The sequence below is a fragment of the Oratosquilla oratoria genome, chromosome 34 (assembly GCF_046742065.1).
Source record: "Oratosquilla oratoria isolate Oo_2021 chromosome 34, ASM4674206v1, whole genome shotgun sequence".
NCBI lineage: Eukaryota > Metazoa > Arthropoda > Malacostraca > Stomatopoda > Squillidae > Oratosquilla > Oratosquilla oratoria.
The window spans coordinates 42,995,858-43,017,489 of NC_134810.1; the positions used below are offsets into that span (position 1 = coordinate 42,995,858).

The 21,632-nt window shown below is 41.1% G+C and overlaps 1 protein-coding gene across 9 annotated transcripts in view; it reads right to left on the bottom strand.

The window, feature by feature from the left end:
- Hip1 (Huntingtin interacting protein 1) overlaps window positions 1-21,632 on the bottom strand; it is an 89,917-nt gene that overhangs the window by 37,801 nt on the left and 30,484 nt on the right. For 2 of the 9 annotated variants that reach the window (XM_076173544.1, XM_076173543.1), the window contains exons 2-7: window positions 13,354-13,617; window positions 9,772-9,792; window positions 7,269-7,426; window positions 7,021-7,082; window positions 6,763-6,903; window positions 3,190-3,219 (exon numbers count right to left, since the gene is read on the bottom strand). In XM_076173544.1, coding sequence (XP_076029659.1) covers window positions 3,190-3,219; window positions 6,763-6,903; window positions 7,021-7,082; window positions 7,269-7,426; window positions 9,772-9,792; window positions 13,354-13,617 — 676 coding nt within the window. Of the gene's footprint in view, window positions 1-3,189; window positions 3,220-6,762; window positions 6,904-7,020; window positions 7,083-7,268; window positions 7,427-9,771; window positions 9,793-13,353; window positions 13,618-13,968; window positions 14,122-14,266; window positions 14,419-21,632 lie in introns of those variants that run through there. The other 7 variants (XM_076173551.1, XM_076173547.1, XM_076173549.1 and 4 more) reach the window with 6 other exon arrangements.

Below are 21,632 nucleotides of genomic sequence, written 5' to 3' on the forward strand. Positions count from 1 at the left end.
CTGTGTCTTCGTGTGAAATTAGTACCTTCTGCCAAGAACAAAGCAGATGTGTTGACCAGAGTACCAACAAAGTGGCTTCACCCCAAGAACACTACGGAGGCATGTGGAGTGAACTTGGCACAGTAACAAGTGTGGTGTCAGCTCAGAATGTAGAAATGGATGGGATGCCTCACCATGTAGGTGACCTTCAGCTCAGTACATCATTGCTGCCACTCGCCCTGGAGCCTTCGGCTGAGGAGAGGTCAGATGCAGCAGCCAAGGATGATGAGCTGCTTATCAACCTTCAGGTTCTGGTGAGGGTCCTTGAGGTACCAACAAACGTTTAGATGGTGACGACAGCCCATGAAAATCACTGCCAACAATACCAACCATTTCAATATAGTAATCTTCCATAGGATCAGGGGGAAGTGTAGTGTAAGTATGGCCAGTGGTGGGTATGTATCTATGTATGTATAGGACATTGTTTTAATGATCCTTCATGAGTGCTGGTTTGCTCAGGGCTCTCCCATCTACCCCATTTCATGACAGCTTGTTTCCCAACCTGTGATGTGTGTGTCACGAGTTCAACCATTGGTCATTAGATATTGATGTTTGGGTCAGGTTTTGAAGTTCAGGAACCAACCTGACGTCATGTCTAGCTGAACGTAAATAAAAGAGTCAGAATAAAGCAGCCAAAAGCTTCAGTTGTATTTCTTAACTTCGGCTTCCACAGCAGAGACTTGGAATTTAAGAGAGGCAGAGAGGAAAACTTTAAATGTATCTGAGATGAAATGTCTGAAAAGTGTGGTAGGGGTTACAAGGTTGGATAGAGTGAGAAATGAGGAGGTGAGGAGGATAGTGGAGGTGGAAAGGGAGTTGGGAGATAGGGCTGATGAAAGAGTATTGGGATGGTTTGGACACATGGAAAGGATGAGTGAAGAAAGATTAGTAAAAGAGGTGTGGAAGGCAGAGGTGGATGTAGTGAACTTGAAGGGATGACTGAGGATGAGATGGATGGATGGGGTAAAAAGGGGCTTTGAGCAAGAGAGGAATGTCTGTTGAGCAAGGAAGGGGGAAAGGTAGGAGATAGGGATGTGTGGAGAATGGCTGTGTATAGATGATACTGTGATGCAAAGAAGGGAGGCAGGGGATGGGGGGGGGGAGTGGGGAGTGGTTATTTGTGAATGATGTTTTGACCAGCCTGAAGGGATTTCTCCCAATCTTCTCTATTTTTCCCATGAGAGGATAAAAAGGGGGGTCACCAATTAAGTTAAGTGGCATTGCTGTGGATATGCTGTGCCTTGCTATATTGCAGTGGATGGGAGACAGGGATGACCCTTCATCCATGAGGAGCTATGATTAGAGGGAGACAGGGTGGTGGATGGGAATGGGATGGGTGGGAGTGGTTATGTGCCTTTTGATTTGGCTACCTCCCTTGTAAGGGGGAAAAAGCCCTTGGTAGATAGACTGTTTAATTGCTCTAGTTGTTCCATTTCTTGTTCTGCGTGGTTGTTTCTTTTTTAAGTTATTCCCTTTTTTCTTCAATGAAGGTGTTTCATTTGTAAAGTTGGGAATATAAGTATCTTCTATGGCCTCTGGGCATATGATTTATTACTTGCTCTCTGATTGGTAGTTACTATTTTGTTTACTGCTTTACCTAGGGATGAACTGATCTATTTCAAAAGTGTTCTAGCTCTTTCTCAAAGACTTCTGAATTTACTTTTAGGTAGCTTACGAATGTCCTCTTGGTTGTGCGTTATAATTCTCTTCCAGGTCTATGATGATCTTAATTGGGAAGTGATCTGTTGATAGGTCTTGCATGCATTCCCATGCAGTTTGGATTTGTATCATCATCAACTGGGGGCATATCCCAGGGAGCACGGTGCTTCACTCACATGCCAGCGCCAGTATGGAGAGTGAACATATTGTTATGTTTGGGGAAGTTGGTTATTGTTGTTGTCGTCATTCCCTAGACTGTCTGATCAAGCAGTCCCATCTTGCCGAGGAACACCATGGCTGGAATGGAGTTTTCCCCACAAATCCTTTACAGAGCAGATGTGTTGTTGGCATGCAATTTTCCATAATATGTTGTATAATATGGAGTGAAGTGTTCCATCCTGGACAGTTACCTGTGATGTGGTCATCCAGCCACCTCTGGCAACTTAGAAGGGCTGGATGACGTCTGCATCACAGCTTGGACAGGTGGACACTGTCCTTTCAGGGGAGAGAGGATTCACAGTGATGGATATCAGGGGTCAAGCATGCTGTACTGTGTTGTCTTTCAGTCCAATTGTTCTGATGTAGCAATATCTACGTCGTGGGACCAACCCCAACCCCTAAAATGGAAGGAATTAAGGGCCAAAGTGTCACAAGAAGCCCCTGCCGCAGTTATGGATGGCACGAATCCCTTGTTGATTGTTGATTATGTTGAAGTAGATTGTCTAGTGGGGTTGTTGATATGGTTTAACGTCACCCCCCCCTTATTGGGAGGTTAGGACGGTGCCCCTCACAGAGGGCTTTGTAGTATTGAATTTAATGAACCATGACCTTGGTTGAACTTTGCCAGTGGCAGGATTCGAACTGCCCTCACCTCGACCTTCAAGGTAAGACGGTTCAAATCTTGCTACCGGCAAAGTTGAACTAAGGATATCACCGGTGGCAAGTGCCCTTGGTTATTGCTAGAGTTAATAATAATGTTTAGGTTGAGGAGTTGTTAAAGAATTTTGTGTCCTCTTTGATTTACCGGGACCATGGAGCCTTGGACAGCATGAAGAGGACAATTTACTCCCAAAGGAAGGATCCTATTCATAGAAGCTGTCCAAAAATCCTACAAATGGTTAAATCGTACCCCCACTGCCCCAAGGAGCAGTGGCTCACAGGAGCCAGCACCTGAGGCAGAGCACGTAAAACTGCTAAAACCCACAAGCCAAAAGCAGGCAGGACAGCAAGCAAAAGCCTTTCACAGTGCAACAATACTGATAAGAGGGTACATGCACAGATTCCAGAAGTAAATCACACTAAAATAGTATTCTAAGACAGACATTATCATTCACAAAATACTAACTACACATTTAGAAAATAATTGTCATAAGCAAGAAAAATCAGTATCTACAAAAGCATTTAAAGAGTAAAAGCTCCTAAAATTATATTTAAAGAGTAAAAGCTCCTAAAATTATATAAGGCATGAATTGATAGCAATGAGCAACTTACATGCAAGGTTTGGGTTACACATTTTTGGAACTGAAAAAGATGAAGAGTGTTTCATGCAGATTATGCAATGGCATGGCATTATGCAGCTCCACTGGGCTGTAAGCCTAAACTATTTCAACAACTATTGCAATTACTGGGTACCAGAGCTGTAAAGACCCTTTCTATACATAACAAATATATTGCCTACATATCTTATGGCTATTTCTTTCACTGTAAAACAAGTATGAAAAAATATTCAATACCTTAATAGAATTTTGCATAAAAAATGTATTACTAATGAAGGACTAAATAAATCAATAAATCTGCTTAAATTCATATACCTAAGACCAATCCATAAAAAATTATGTGTTGAACTTACCACTTATCTGGTACAATAAAAAGTATGTATTCCAAGTTTGCTAAGAGCCAATGGAAGCAGTATAAGCAGTATAATGATTCATTGTGCAGTACAGTGTAATATGGAATATATAGTGTATAAATTCATGCTTAGTGGTGCCTGACTTTAAAACAAAATATTAATTAACAAACCATATCATGAGCTTGTCCAATACATTTTCAAAGTCAAAATATGGAAGATGCATGTGTCCACATTAAAACTGAGTAGGCACTGATTTATTACACATTACATTGCCTAGCACTCATGCCTATGTGAATAACTTCATCTCCTACATAGTTACATGCCTTTTTGGAAAGTCATACAAAATATTTTACTCTAAATATGTATGCTGATATCAGCATTGCACACCTCAAATAGGCAGCATGACAAAATGGGTCACAGGAGTTTTCTTCCCAGCATATCTTCTTTGTCTTTAGAAAGGAGTACCTACTGTCATCTCATTGTCAAACACTACACAGGATTCCTCTTCACATACCAACAAAATGGCTTACTTGCAAACAAAACATCCTTTCCACATTCTTCCTCATTTATTCCCCCGCTTTTATCTGGTACCAAAGCCGACCTACTTTATACTAGGCTTTCTAATCTATTCCCACTGACTCTGATCCATACACACTCCCACGGCAATTCTAAATCTGCTGCTTCTGGTTATTCTTACAGCCTGCTACAATTTATTTTACTACGCTTTGAAAAAAAGGAGTAAGAGGAGATGAATGAGGAGAAGGACAAGGAGGAGGAGGAGGAGGAAGAGGGGGAGTAGGAGGAGGAGGAGGAGGAAGACTTAAAAAATAAAAATAAATAAACAAACAAATGAAATAAGAAAAATAAACAGTTTATAACTCCATGGACCCTTATGTTTCTAGTTCCTCCCTTTGAATATTACTTTACAAATAAGAAATTTCCTTCTGAAACATCTCTCTTACATTATCTTTTTGAGCATCAGGAATGTATCATCCACAAGATGAAACTAACCTCCTGCAATCAACCTGAATTTTTCCTCTCTCTCACATCCTTTCTCATCGCCATTTTCTAGTGTAAAACCACTCACAGACATTGAACAACCAAACTTACATCATACACCCATCTCAAGGTTTACTCAATTAACCCCTTCAATATGATGACGCCTACGTAGGCGTCATGAGGAGCAAGTGGGTACGCGAGGATGCCGATGTCGGCGTCTTGATTATATATATTGCAGTTGTACCTGCATGACCCCCATACTCTGTAAACTGGCTTCATCATATTTTCTATGGTTATCAAAATTCACGGGTGAAAGAGAATGAGCAATACAGCGGTGACTTTATTTTTTATAATGCGAGTATTATGACGCAACATCACACGTCTGGCAGCTAATGCTGCCCACGAGATTTTGGCCCAGAGTGAAGGGGTTAATACCTTATCTCCTTTCTACAAACAAGCATATGTGTTTAACTTCTATCATGCACATTACAGATTCCAGAAACTTCCTCAAACCCATTACAGCAATATAATCATTACAGCATTATATTCATCCTCCTGTTCATTCTTATCATGCATAACCATGACTGGATGACAAATGGACCAAGCTGAGATGGTATATGTGTGTGAAATGGATGTGTATACATGAATGGTGGTATCAATATTTGAAGAAATGGTATTAACGCATGAAGAAGAGCTGAGGAAAGAAATATGTGGAATGTTATGAGAAACTGGACAGAGGGTAAGAAAAAAATACATAAAGAGAAAAAACTTCAATATGGAGAAAGAGAGGCTTATTAATAACAAACAACAATTGTTCCTTAAAATTTCCCTTGCTCTACAGTCCCACAGAGGCTGACAACAGTCTCCAGGCCCTACCATAATTGTCTAGGGGCTGTGGGTCTTCTGCAAGACCTGGAGGAATTATTACCATAGGTCTCTCTGGGAAGAAACACTGGACTGTTTGTGTTGTATTCTTGTGCTATGTCACCAGCCAACATTTGCCAGTTCTCCTTATGTGAAAAGGTGGAGGAAATATGCAGTTAATAGAAAAAGATCCTGGACCTAGGCCACAGGAATGGTTCTTCAAGAGAAGTAGCAAGAGAACAATTTTCTCTGACATCTGTCTAGCAGAATCAATACTTGCCAGTACCCATCAACGGTCCCTGAAGGACAATGACATGTGGCAATATTCATAAGGAGCCCATTAAGAAAAACAGAGATCCATTGGAAGATGTCTAAACTGCATAAAAAGGATGGAGCAGTGACTAAGACATTATACATAATGGATGTGAAAGATAGTATGAAAAAGATGAGAATGGGTAGATTTGTGATTTGTGGAATATGACCCATTTTGTCAGGCTATCCCTACTACCAGGGTAGGTGCTAGTGCATGAAAATATTTTCTTACATTATCTCACTATATAAATGCATACTCAACCATACATATACATATACACACACTAACACAGAGAAAGAAAATGAGAGAGAGAGAGAGAGAGAGAGAGAGAGAGAGAGAGAGAGAGAGAGAGAGAGAGAGAGAGAGAGAGGGATGGAGGGAGAAAGAGGAGAGATAGAGAGAGAGAGAGAGAGAGAGGAGAGAAAGGAGGGAGGGCGAGAGAGAGAGAGAGAGAGAGAGAGAGAGAGAGAGAGAGAGAGAGAGAGAGAGAGAGAGAGAGAGAGAGAGAGAGAGAGAGAGAGAGAGAGAGAGGAGAGAGAGAGAGGAAGGAGGGCAAGAGAAAGAGAGGAGAGAGAGGAGAAAACGAGGCAAGAGAGAGAGAGAAAGAGAGATGATGAGAAGAAGAAAGAGGAAGAATGAGGAAAAGAGAGGAAGTAGAAGAAAATAAAAGAGGAAGAGATAAGAGAGGTCCATATATAATCTCCATGAAATATATTTGACCTACTCTGTAACCATAACGCAAAAAGAATTCTGGTCTTTACATTGTAATGTCAAAGAAAATAAAATGAAAATGAAAAGGGAGAAAAAAAATCTTAACCTCACATTACATAAATACATGACTATCCTTATGTTAAATATATACCTGAATGAAAAATAAAAACATATTCTATTCTACCTTACTCACACATATACTCAAAACTTGCATTTTTGTTCTTTCATCTGCTCACCTAATTTTTGTCATCTTTGTATTATTGTCATCATCAACAAAAGCACTCAGCAGGATTAAACAAAACTAATTAATTTCCAATAAATGCCATACCTTTGTGCAGTTGAAAGAGGATGCGAACTTCGCAGTCATAAAGGCAGGAGGAGTCCTGGATACATGGGATTAATGGCGCAAGACGACACTGCCCCATTTTTGTCATGGAGTTAGAGCGCGATGGGTCAAGTGAGCCAAATACTGTAAACAAAAGTTTTTAGATTGCAATATATTTGTCTACAGCTTGCTATATTCTTTACACAGGATGTTTTAATTAGCATGCAAACTTTATTTATTTCTGAGATTTAATTTGCTTACCTGCTTCATACACATTAAGAACACCTTCCATGTACTCCAACATTTCTACTGCCATCTCGAAGCTATAACAAAGGAAATTCTGTAAGTGTAATTCTACGTTGCTGGCACCAAAAATATTAGCACATGTTACTGTGCACTTGATATGTAGTGCAATCAGTCACCCAATTTTCAGTAGCTTTAGTTCTCTCTTACAATGTATCTTTAACATCGGAAAAAATAAAAATATATTCAAATGAACAAGTTCTTACTAGTTATTAGCATCATTTTCTCCTATTTGTTCAAGTTCTTCAGGTGAAACATTGAGATTTCCTGGGAAGCGAGGGTAACGTTGATGAAAATTAAGTTTACAAATCAGCAGATCTGTATACGCCTTGATTAATGGGCCATAGCCATGTGTAAGATGCTTCTGTAATGTGAAATTACATATTGTAGTGGTACACATATGATCCTTTTATAACCCATTATTATTCTAAGTCTTTCCCTAACTACTTTACTTATCATAGAGCTGCTGTATCCGAACACAATATTTTGTACTGTAGGATGAGGTAATTGGGCCATCACTGGGGTAAATGGGCCATATAAAAGTTATTCATGTATTAAAAAATTTTACAACTGGTAAATAAAATTCTGGTAAAATGGAGGTAGGTATTTATTCAGGTTAAAAGTGAAATATTAAATATATATATATATATATATATTATATAAAAAATCCAAAGGACTCAAATCCGCAGATCTTGATGGCCAGTCAACCCCTCGACGTCCAAATATATATATATATATGACCCATTTACCCCCCCAGTGATGTCCAGATCACCCCATCCTACGGTATCTGCATAAATACACACATTTCCACTTCAGAAAGTGAGTGGGTTGACCGAAAACTGTGGGATGGGCATAGGGAGGTGTAAACTTTGACTAGGCCACCCTTTTTAAGAGGGAAAAGGCATTTTGATATAAATGAATGTATGTGTGTACAATTTAAAAGGCACTCTTAAATGCATAAAGACACACACATATATTCATGATGAGGCAACAGTGTGTGCAAAAATTAACCAAGAACTTAGGAACAAATTTGATGCTGAAAGATACAAAGACGGGTCACTACAAGCATAGCTCCCTTCCTGTATAATACAACTAAGTAAATATCTCACGATTTCTGAGTGAATACAAACTTAAGTCTGGGAACCAAACCCATGTGCATTTTGAAGTTTCACTGTACAAGCTACAATCAACTCATAAAAAACAGAGGAGTTTCTTTAAAATGAAAAATAGTCTGCAGTTACTAAAAATAACAGCAATGATAATATCTATATATATATTTTCTATATACCAAGGGGCATCTTCCCCCTTATAATGGAGGAGACCAGTAAGGCATGAACCCATTCCCAACCAATCCACTCCTGTCCACCATCTTCGTTTCCTTCTCATCTTAGCTCTGTGTGGATGATGGGTCATCCCTGGCTCCTGCCCACTGCTCAGGTCAAAAACAATGCAGCAAGACACATCACATCTACAGTAGGGCAGTTTCACTTAGATCGTAACCTTCCTTCTTCATCCCCTCATATAGAAAATAGAGAAGATTGTGAGGAATCCCTTCAGGCTGCATCAAAATATCATCTATACACAACCATTCTCCACTCACCCCTATCCCTTGCCTTCTCCCTTTCTTGCTCAACAGACATTCTCCTCTTGCTCAGAGCACTTCTGAACCCATCCATCAATCTCATCCTTGGTCATCCCCACAAGCTCACTCCATCCACCTCTACTTTCCGCATTTCTTTTCCAAATCTTTCTTCACTCATTCTTTCTGTGTACCCAAACCATCCCCATAATCTTTCATTAGCCCAATCTGCCAGTTCCCAACTCTCATGTTTCACTATCCCTTGCCTTCTACCTTTCTTGCTCAACAGATATTCCTCTCTTGCTCAAAGCCCCTTTCACCCCATCCCTTCATTTTATCCTCAGCTGTCCCCTTAAGTCCACACCATCCACCTCTGCTTTCCACATTCTTTTTGTTAATCTTCTTACACTCATTCTTTTCATGTGCCCAAACCATCCCAATAATCTTTCATCATCTCTAGCTGCCAGTTCCCTTTCAAACCTCACTCTCTTTCTCACCTCCTCATTTTTTACTTTATCCAACCTTGCATCGCCCACCATACTTCTCAGACACTTCATGTCAAACACGTTTATACTAGACCTAGCTATTATCTCCGCCCCATACAGTGTCATAGGTACGATCACACCTTCTGATAACCTCTTTGCATCCATTCCCAGATGCCTATTTCTTATGACCTTTCTTTCTTGTTCACCTGAAAATATTCTTGTAGTAGACAAAAATATCTATAGGATTAATCTTAACCCACAAAAGAACAGAACTTTTTTAAGTGTAATAAAATGATCTGGTATTAACCAGAAAAAAGCCCCAAAGACAATAAAATACTTTACAGCATTAAACAACTTTATACGCACATTTAGAGCATAAATTTTCTTTACATACACAAAAAGCCACATATTACTGGTGCTTAAAACAAAAAAGTGATGACAAAATAAAAATAGCTCAAAAAGCACTGATGATCAGAAAGTGTTCTAATGAAAATGACAAAAAATTCTGAATGGAATGTGAAGAAACAATGAAAGAAAAAGGCTTGAAATAAGAAAGACAAAAGATCATTTAGGCCTCAATGACAAGAAGACAAGCAACTTAGAAAAAAAGCGAGCAAAAGCGGGGCAACACAAAAACATTCTCACCCTCTGCTGATGCACAACAGCCTGTGAGAAGGCAAAGAGAGAGGTTAATTTGATTTATCTCCAAAATTTATTGCCAATTAAAAGTAGGAACAAAAAGAAAGAAAAAAGAAAAAGTGATTTTTTTTTTCATATATACACCAAACAACTATTCATCTTCGCCCCAACCACGATGGTGGTGAGAGCTACCTTATGAGCTCTGTTAATTTCTTAAGAAAAAACTTGTATACTGTCTTACGGCAGGTGTAATCCAACTCACTCACCCTTTTAGATATGGTATGTACAGGCACTTCACCAAACACTCAACAGTTTTCTATCTATCTACATACCAAGGGCTTGTTCACCCTTATAAGGGAGGTAGCCACAGTATCCACAGCCAAACACTCCACAGTTTTATTTCTTCAATACCCTCTCTGTAACACTAGCTTCCTATCTATCTACAACTATACACCAAAAGGTTTTTTCCCCCTTGCAAGGGATGTAGTCAAGTCAAAAGGAAAGTACCCACTCCCACCCATTTCACATCCCATCCACCACCCTTTCCTCCCTCTCATCTTAGCTCTTTGTGGATGACGAGTCATCCCTGCATCCCGCTCATTGCCCTGGGTCAGAAACAATGCAGCAAGACAGCACATCCACAGCAAGGCTATTTCACTTGGCAACTCCCCTCTGCCCCTTCATGCATAAAAAGAGAAGATGGAGAGAAATCCCTTTGGGCTGTATCAAAATATTATTCATACATAATCACTCCCCTCCGTCCCCCACCCCCTCCCTTCCTTCCATCACAGTATCATCTATACACAGCCATTTTCCATTCACTTCCATCTCCTACCCTCTCCCGTCACTGCTCAACAGACAGTCCCCTCTTGCTCAAAGCCCTTTTCACCCCATCCACCCATCACATCTTCAAGGTCTTCCAGGAATGTGTTTCCTATTTCAATGAACATCCCCATCCTCCTTACAAACTCAACTGGAGAATCCTTCAAGGAAACACCTTAAGCATTCTCTTTACCCTAGTTATCAATGATATAACAAAACATGTCTCCAGGAATTACTAAGCTTGTATGTTAATGATCTGCCCCCTTTTCTGTTAGAACCCATCCTGCCCATATCAACCATCCTCTCCAAAAAGCTGAACTCATCCTGCCTACATCAACCACCTTCTTCAAAAAGCTTTAACTTCTATAACCCAATGGGATAAGTCCATGGGCTTTAATTTCCCATTTCAAAATTCATCATATATTTCTGCAGGTATTGCTACTTCAAGGACTCTTTCATACATCTAAGCAACATGCTTCTCTCAGTTGACGAGGCATCTCAGTTTCCAGGTCTGGTCCTCGACTCTTGCCTCTCTTGTCTAATCAATAAAATTTGCTGCCCCAGTTCTCTCTTGCAGTAAACCCATGGCTCCAGGAAACTGGTACTGGCAACCAGTTTAGCCCAGTGAAGTGATTTTGTGTTCCTGTTTGGAATGAGTAAGCATAAGAGTGTAGCATTAAGTGCTCTGTGTCTTCTGTAGCATTTAGTGTCTGAGCTGGTAGATATTGTGTAGGGGAGGTGACCCCCATCTAAATCACCCAAAAACTTCTTGTCTTTGAACCCATGACCTCAAACTGCAAACATGAGTCTGAGATCAAAAAGATATTTTCCCTTTGGAGCATCTGCCAAGCTCTTGTACAGAGCAAACTTGATTATGGATACCACACCTACACCTCTGTTTCACCCACAATGCTTCAAATGCTAGACCCCAAATTATTCACTTGGCCTCCATCTCAGTAATGGTGCCTTCTGCAGTACCCCGTGATGAATTTACTTGCAGAAAGAGGATAAACACCTTTAGACATCTATCATTCTTTAATATCATGAAATACATCTCACATGAAGAGCTGCCCCACTACCCAGGTTCCTTGTACTTTCTTCAGACCTTCATGGTTTCAACAAACATCTACATCCCTGCTTTTGCCTTGAACCTTGATACCCCCCATAATGTATATATATATATATATATATACACACACACATCCTTTCACAATTCACTCCTGTCATCAATTAATCCTAGTTATCCATTCATGGGTCTGAATTTCTTCCTGCTTAAAATCCATGACCTTTTGCTGGGTAACATGTTCCCATTCCTGGCAATATACAAGCCAACAAGACAGCTTGGAATGCAGCCAAATTGAAAGATATTACAACCAGGAAATCTATATAAATCCAAGGGGTTTTCCCCCCTTACATGGGAGGTAGCCAAGTCAAAAGGCATGTACCCACTCCCACCCATTTCAGTCCCACTTATTCCACTCCCATCCACCACCCTTTCCTCTCTCTCATCTTAGCTCCTTGTGGATGAAGTCATCCCTGTATCCTGTCCAATGCCCTGGGTCAGAAGCAATGCAGCAAGACAAAGTATATCCACAGCAAGGCCACTTCACTTGATTGGCAACCCCCCTCTCTGACACCTCAACCAGAAAATAGAGGAGACTGGTAGAAATCTTTTCTGGCTGCATCAAAATAACATTCACACATAATCTCTCCCTACTCCCCACCCCATACCCTGCCCCCTCCAACCCTTGAATCACAGTATCATCTATACACATCTATTCTCCACTCTCCCCTAATTCCTATCTTCTCTATTCCTTGCTCAACAGACATTCCTCTCTTGCTCAAAGCCCTTTTCACCCCATCCATCCATCTCATCCTCAGTCATCCTCTCAATTTCACTCCATTCAACTGTCTTCCACACCTCTTTTACTAATCTTTCTTCACTCATTCTTTCCATGTGTCCAATCCATCCCAATATTCTTTCATCAGACTTATCTGTCATCTTTTCCATCCCCACTCTCCTCTTCATCTTATTTCTCACTTTATCCAACCTTGTAATCCCCACCATACTTCTCAAGACACTTCATCTTAAATACATTTAAACTTTTCCTCTCTGCCTCTCTTGAATTCCAAGTCTCTGCCTCATACAGTGTCAATGGGACAATTACCCCTTCATATCATCTCCTCTTTACATCCATTCCCAGGTGACTATTTCTCACGACACTTTTTAATCTCCCAGAGCATTCACTTGCTTCTCTCAATCTACAATTTACCTCCATCTCCACTCCTCCTTTTCCTGCCCCCATACAACCCCAAATACCTAACTATCCAGCTTCTCCAGCCTCTCTCCCTTCAGTTTTATTTCCAACTCTATGCCATCCTCTCCCCTTGTACATCCCATTACCTTACTTTTACACACAATTACCTTCAAATTTCTCATGTCATATACTTTCCCAAACTCTGCCATTAACAACCTTAATCCCCCCTCTGTCCCTGCAACAAGCCCAGTGTCGTCAGCAAACAACAACTGGCTCATCTCCCACATTTCTCCATTTTTTTTAACCATCTCCAGTCTCCTGGAAACCAGGAAATACTATTTACAAAATAAGTTATTCAAAAGCATAGCCCCATTGACTTAAAACTTCTATATTTTCAACCCTACAATGGCTCACATTACCTATTCACAATGTTTTTTGGTATTGCAACTAAAATACTTAAGTGATGTCTCAATAAACAAGATAAAATAAATATCTATCATCAACTTACAAAATGTTCTCCAATTTCTTTGAGCCTAATTCTGTGCTTCTGACAGTCTCGTAAAACATTGGGGTGTCCATCCCGCAACACGAGGTGGAGAGCATGACAGAACTTCCAAGCAGTCAGGTCTGACTGCAAAGGGGTATTAAAAGAGAAGTGGCGCCAGAAGATCTCAGCATTTTTGTCATGGAATGTTCCAATGATGATGTTTCGGACGTGTTTCATCTTAACAGGCACTTCCTCATCGTTAATAGCTTTTCGTATACTGGCCTCCTGCAAATAACAACAGTTCTTACTCTAATGCATGGTGTTATATAGGTTAGACTTTTCTTATATATAAGGAAAAGCAGCTAATGAATTAGAGGAGAGAGAGAGAGAGAGAGAGAGAGAGAGAGAGAGAGAGAGAGAGAGAGAGAGAGAGCTAGAGATAGAGAGGTCTAAAAAGCATGAACAGTTAATAACAGACTCACATATCACTGCTCTAAAAGGGAGAGAGAAGTAGTTAAAAATAAGTGCAGTATCACTCCTCCGAAAACAGTAAATAAAAATTAATAAAAACAATAAAAAATATCTGCTGAACAATAGGTATAACAATGATTACAAAAATATGAAATACTGTCTCACATACACCTTTACTCATGCTGTGTGAAAAATGCAGGGCAATTACAATGGTTACAATTTCACTAAATATATAAGTTTTAAGATCAAACCACAGTTTACAAATGCATAGCTCACTCCACCATCTGCCTATCTAAATCTAGATTAAGACCATTGTTTGTGCCACTGAATCTAAAAAATTATGATGAAGAAAGTTGCCAGATGGTGCCCAGCCAATGCAAGGACAAATGAATTAAAACATATATATAAACACTTAGAACCTGAAAACACAACTATGTACCAACACAAAAATCCATGTTCATACCATAACATTAAATGAGAGGAACAATCCTAGATGATCACTTATCTAGTCGTATTATAACTTGTTTACAATTCACAACACCTTACTGATGAGAAGATAAGGAGATGGTACTTTTCCTTTATCAGTGCCATGTTTTAAGCTTCAATCAATATGCACATGCTGCATGACCAAGTTTACAGTCTATGTAAAAACAAAAATAAAAAAAAATCATAAATTACATGAAATCAGAATGTATGCAATGGAAAATAAATCAAGCAAAATAAAATTATTTGTTCATTTAAATGTACCAACAAAACTTACTTGGTGTAACAGCATTGATGAAACTGAGCACGAACAGATAAACTATGGCAACTGATATAGAATGTGGAAATGCTTTCATACTAAAGATAACATTTGACAACTGGGAAGTGAAGAGGTCACATAATGATTCAAAAAGACTAAGAGTTGGAAAGTATTCATAGTACTTATTAGTGTTTACAATACTGATACAAAACTCATAGTTCCCCTTTTGATCTTCTTAGTTCATAAAGTGTGTGTGCGTATTTATCTAGTTGTATCTCACGGGAAGGGGAGCTATGCTCGTCTTTGTATTTCGCAGTGTCTAGTGTGTGTGTGATTCACCATGGTCTTGGATCACGTGTTAGACTCGTGATAGACAGCTATTTCCCTCCCGGAAGAGAGCTCATACATGACCGATCTATGGGTAATGCTGTGACCTTACACGCACACACACAAACCTTCATCTCCCCGTCCACGAGAGTTGGAGTAACAGCTCGCAGAGCAGTGATACTGAAATTATTTCGGCCCAGGGCGGGATTCGAAGTCGGACCGCTGAAACAGCGGTTGCGAACGCTACCACTGCGCCGTTGAGCAGTGTATGTTAATTCACCTATTTGTAGTATACAAGAGGTTCGTTGGATCCCGTCTTCTAGTCTCCTTTTTTTTGTTTTTATCTAACCTGTGTATATCTATTTAATTGTGGTATACAGAAAAGGGACAACGCTCGATGGGTTCTCCTATTTTTTATATTTTCATCATACCTATCCTCTGATTGATGTATATGTAGTTCCAAGATAATCTTTATCCTTAATTTTCAATTATCATATTTAGTTCTGAATTCATGCATGGTTTGAGCATGCTCTATATCACCTAATACCACGTGTATTTATCTAGTTGTATCTTACGGGAAGGGGAGCTACGTTCGTGGTGTCCCGTCTCTGTACTCGCCATATCTAATTTATTCTTAAATTCATGTATTGTTTTTGCACATATTGTTTCGTCTATGTTCCATGCATCCACCACTCTCTTTGGAAAGCTGTTCTTTTTCAGGTCTCTTATATAACTGTCCTTTTTGAGCTTACATCCATGTCGTCTTGTGTTTCTCTTATCCCAATTGTGTGTGCGCGCCACACACACACACACACACACACACACACACACACACACACACACACACACACACAGAGAGAGAGAGAGAGAAGGAGGGAGAAGGGATTTAGAGGTGAGAGGATGGAGAAGTGGGAGGGAAGATGGAGAGGTGGGAGGGAGGACGGTGAGGGAGGGAGGGAAAGGTGGGAGGAAGGAGGGTGAGTGAGAGAGGAAAAGAGGGTGGGTCTGAATAAAAGAGGGACGGGTGAGAGGTAGAGGGATAGAGAGGGGGAGAGAGGGAGAAAGGTAATACAGTCCCTTACAGTGATACATATGAAGGCTGCTGAAAGACGGACGACTTGTGTAGAGGGGCGTTCGTGTGTGGCACTGAACTCTCTTTAGGTCAAGGTCAACACTCACTTTAGGTCAAGGCCGACAGACCCTGACCTTGTTTGCTTCCGGAGACCTGGCTTAGCTGGATTAGGGGGCCTCACCGCGTCACAATGCGTGGGAGGGGAAGGTTGAGACAAACAAAACACGAAGAAAGGAAATGGCGCTGTGGCTTGAATGGAACAGCCTACTAAAATAAAAAATGTCACTGCTATTGGAGGAAATACATTTGAAATTAATCGAATCGCCTGGGGAGAGACGGGCAGGAAAAAAAAAGGCAAGCGGTACGGGTCTAACCGACATCACCCCTCCACCTAAACAAAATATCCAGATAGTGTTAGAACACAATACTTAAAGCACGTCACCATGCCTGAAGAATTATTGATCGTAATTTAATCCCTCCGATACTATAATGCGCCCCAGAAGCCGAATAATGTCGTCTGGCGTTGACAAACTACGTGAGCAAAGTCGTCACCTGTGGCGTCGTCAACGTACGCTCCTGACCGAACAACCACTAAACGTCCTGAATTTGAAGTTAGGTTTGATAAAATCATTAGAGAATAAGAAGCAGGTCCGACAAGGCTTGCTCCTTCTCTGTAAACTATATTTGGGTACATACAACTAGTTAAATACACCGCGCTTCTTTCCTGCCCACAGGCGTTATGTACACGATGAGGAGAGAAGTAAGGGGAGATGGGGGGGGGGGGGAAGGAGAGAAGGGAAAAGATTATAAAGTGGAGGTAGGCCATGGGGAGACGGATGAACGGGGAAGGGAAAGGGAGAGGATAATGAGGAATAAAGAAGGAGGAGGAAGACGAGAAGTGTAGAGATCTGAGGCGGCCGGCGTCACGTCTTGCCGAGTCCATTCATGACGTCACGGTCCCTAATTTTTGACAATGGTTGCCTCCACATACTGGAGTAAAAAATTATATTAATTTTTTTCTTCCATGCAAGAGACTACTGGTGAAAAATTCTGTTCAGTTTCTTGACCTGCACACATAGGAACTTCCCTTCTGGACTTGACCGAAGCTAGTTCAGTTTCAGTGTTGAATGAAATTGAACGAAACACACACGGATGGTTATATAGAACATACGGTAGATTTATAAAAAAGAAAGTGAAAGGCTATTTTATTCAACTGAGGGACCCCCTATTACGCAAGGGATAAATTTATATTAACGGCATTTTTTTTACTTTCTTATTTTAAAGAAAGCTTCGTGGGAACAGCGAGAACATTCTGGGCTTAGAAAAGGAGCCCTCTTCCAACACACACCACCACCATTAGACAACGACAACAAATTAAGATCAAATAAGTTGGCAAGTCTGATTCATGTTACGCGCGCTAGTCACCCCTTATGTACTTGTACTCAAACTCGATAAATCGATATATACGTTAAAGTGGTTGAGTGTACGAGGAATGCTTATAACCAAATGTCTTGGAAGGAGGGTCGGGTTGGGTTCGCATATTTTGAATTTTCTACAATGAAGCTTACACTATAGGCCATTCAGCTGCATTTTACATTTTAACTCGCAACTAAAACAGGAATATCTTCACAAATAATTTCTCCACCAGTTATTTCGCAATTAAAAGTTGAATTTGCTCCAGTAGTGAATAAACATTCCTCCCAAAAATAGACATCTTTAGTAGTAATAAAATGTCACTGCAACAACAAGAACTATTTTGATTCGCTCATACCGTCGACTGATATGGCCACTGGCGCCAAATGCAATGGTGGGCGTCTGCGGGATTCGTTCTTGATGCTGAATGTTTGGCATTTGCTGGCGAGGCACAGGCCTATTTCCTTCCGTGTTCTTTCCACGATAAATATTTTTTAACAATAATCCGCATTAAACAATACTATTGACAATGTACGAATAGTATTGAAAAGTCGTTACGGAGAGGCCAATAATGTCTAGTCAGTACATACACCACATAAGATCGTGTACCGACTACTGTAAGGCTTGGTAATTTCTGGTACATTTAAGACCTTGTTCTGGCTAACGCTAAGGAAATTTATTTTGCTATGGGAATTTGTTTATGAGAGATTAAGGAAATCTAAAAATACCGTGAGTTTTCATTCAGCTGGGGAGGGTGGCATTACACCTCACCCAAAGCAACTGGGCCGAATTGTACTGGCAGACGTTCTGTGGCTGCTGAGACTCGATTGTCGATATTTGTTCAGTGTTAGGTCATTACAGACTGATGGTTTTCATGGACTGCATGGCATATGCTTGTGTTTATGTGTGTGCTTACCTAATTGTATTTACCTAATTGCATTAAAGAGGAAAGGAGCAACGCACGTGGTGTGTGTGTGTGTGTGTTTACCCAGTTGTATTTACAAGTTGTATCTTACGGGAAGGGGAGTTATGCTCGTCTTGTGTGTGTGTACCTAGTTGTATTTTACAGGAAGAGAGCTATGCTCGTAGTGACCCGCTTCTGTATCTTTCAGCACCCAGTTAGATCTTAAATTCTTGTATACTTCTTGCACTCACTGTTTCCTGTGTGTTTGTGCGTGCGTGCGTGCGTGCGTGTGTGTGTGTGTGTTAAAACATGGAATGCAAATGGGTTGTTTTTGATGTTGTTTTGGACTGTAATTTATCAGCGCTTTTATTATGAGACACATGAAAGGGAGAGATAGGCAGGTCCCTTTGTTTTGATGCTATGTCTCCTCATTCAAAAGATCCTATTCCATTGTGAGTTACGTAAGGTTGAATAAAATCGCCTGACGGCAGCCTGAATATAAAGACATGTATCACTCTGTACGGAAGGGGGCAATCTTAGACACTATGACGATTTTAATTAATTTTGGTCAGACTGACGCCAGACAACTTTATTGAATTTCTTCTTAAGCACTGTGTTTGCTATTATCAACTCTCTAAATACATCACCACCAACTCTCCTTTATGATTTTTCACCTAACATTGCAAACTTCTCAACCACTCCATCTATTAGTTCATCTACTCTGGCATTGACATCTCCCAACACATTGGCATGCCTCCTTTACTTTCTAAGTACTCGTTTAGGTCTATCCAAAAAGCCTCCTTTACTTCTGCACTCTTCTCCCTACCAGGCCCACATGCGCCTACAAAAACCCACATCTCACATCCCTATTCCACTTTCATCCACATTAACCTTGGAAATAATTCCTTCCATTCCATCCCATCACTTACCAGCAGTCACCCATTCCCTCTCCTCATTCCCGGCATCTTCCCCACCACACTTTCAAACTTAAAATCACCCCTCCCTTTCAACCTAGTTTCACTCAATGCCAACACATCCATCTTCCTTCTTACATACTGCCTATCTCTTCTATTTTACTACCATCTGTACCACAATCTTGAACATTTAATGACTCAAATCTTAGGGTTCTGGTTGGAATATTCCTCCAAGACCCTATGACCTGATTTAAGGTAGGATAACTTTACAGAATACCTAGTCCCGAATATGTCCCACTTTGCCCCCTTTCACGACTTGCATGGAAGCACATTGGCAGAACTTTCTATCCCTACCACAAGGGACAGAGGCGAAAAGAAGTAGTATACTCAGAGTGGTAGAGGATAATTTAGAGGGAACTGCATAATGGAGGGATAGTCGCATTACAAAAATAACAATTCCTCTTGTAGAAATTTTACTCTAACCTAGACAAAATGATGTATGGCCCTAGTCCTTAGGGTCACTCCAAAACAGTCCTAAAAGCATTGACTGCATGTTACTGTGCAATTAGTAATGTACAATAACAGACACGCATGTGTGTGTGTGTGGGCGAGAGAGAGAGAGAGAGAGAGAGAGAGAGAGAGAGAGAGAGAGAGAGAGAGAGAGAGAGAGAGAGAGAGAGAGAGGGCATCACGTAGTCCCATTGCTGACTTTTTCAGCTGAATGGCACTGATGCTCTGGCAGGAAAGGCGACTTCATTCACCTTGGGCATCGTTCCCGGGCTCTCTGAAGGCGTGGAGTGAGGCTGTTGCAATGACTGCGCGCGCATGCATGCAGCTGAGGCAGGCAGACTCCTGGGCTACGCTTTTTCCCACAGGGCGACGCCCTCCCCAGGGGCAGACGCTTTTATTCCCCCGAGAGAGGCGGGTGTGGGGGGGGGGGAAGGGGGAAGAACCGGAACAAAACTGGATCTCGGAAAATCCCTGGGTCTTGGGGTGGGGGGTGGGGGGGTTACTCTCACCATATTGACGTACTTGGAGATCATTCTTGAGGCTAAGGCCGGACAACTTTATTCAGTTTCGAATCCGGACCGTCAGCGGAATAAAATAGTTTGAAGTCACCTGCAGCTAATAGGCTATTTAATGTGTGTGTATATATACTCGTATGTATGTATGTGTGTGTGTGTGTGTGTGTGTGTGTGTGTGTGTGTGTGTGTGTGTGTGTGTGTGTGTGTGTGTGTGTGTGTGTGTGTGTGTGTGTGTGTGTGTGTGTGTGTGTGTGTGTGTGTGTGTGTGTGTGTGTTTTATGGAGTTCCTGAGGGGGAATGGAGAAGGAAGAGGAGGAGAAATCTAAGTCGAATTCAAATGGGAGATTGGTGTGGGTACTGTGTCTCAGTGTCATTCCCAATTGCATTTCTGTGTTTTGTTGACGGAAAAGGGTAATGCGTGATCCGTCCACGTCCTGCTTCGTGTGGGCGGAGGTGTGTGCGTGTGTGTCTGTGTAGGGGGGGGGTTTCTTGAATGCGGGGCGACGGGGAGAAGGGAGAGAGTATATTTAAAGGTGCACAAAGCCTTACGGCTGAGTGCGGCGGGGAGGGTCGTGCTCTCTCTCTCTCTCTCTTTCTGTTTGTGTGCGTTCGTGTGTGCTTGTGTGTGTTCATTTTCTATTTATTTTCTACTTATTTTCTATCTTCCATCTGAAGAAACACTGCACAGCATGTTGCGAGACCAAGGAAATCAATTTAATCACTGTTATTATCATTCGTCAGGGCACGCTGTGAAATCGTGTGTGTGCATGTACGTATGCGTGTGTATGTATGCATGCGTACGTATGTGTGCATGTGTGTGTGTGTATTTACCTGCCTAGCTGTGTTTATCTAGTTGTATCTTACGGGAAAGGGAGCTGTGCTCGTGGTGTCCCGTCTCTGTATCTCACCATGTCTATTTTGATCTTAAATTCGTGTGTTGTTTTTGCACACACTACTGTTTGGTCTAGTGTGTGTGTGTGTGTGTGTGTGTGTGTGTGTGTATGTGCGTGTGTGACGTCACTGTAATGACGGGTTCAAGATGACGCCCTTGGCGTCAGTCAGCGATTCATCATTCGAATCCCGAGATTCATGAATCATTTGAAAACCTTAGGATTCGAAGCCGATTCGAAGCACGTTTTGCTCCACGACCCGTTCGACACATTCCGACTCCAATACCAGAACCAATGGCACACTCGCCCTGTCAACATCTATTGACAAGAATAGGATAATATTGTCAATCTTTTTCATATTGACAACCATGAATTATGTGCTTCTCGACAACCCTTACACACTAGACTCGAGCAGAATTCTTTTACAATCGGAGATTATTCTCCTCTCGAGAGAAGAAAGTAGTTATCATATAATTTTGCCTGTCCCTCCTTTCCGGTGTTCTTATCAAATTTCCTTTACCAACTTAGACAACATATCTCCG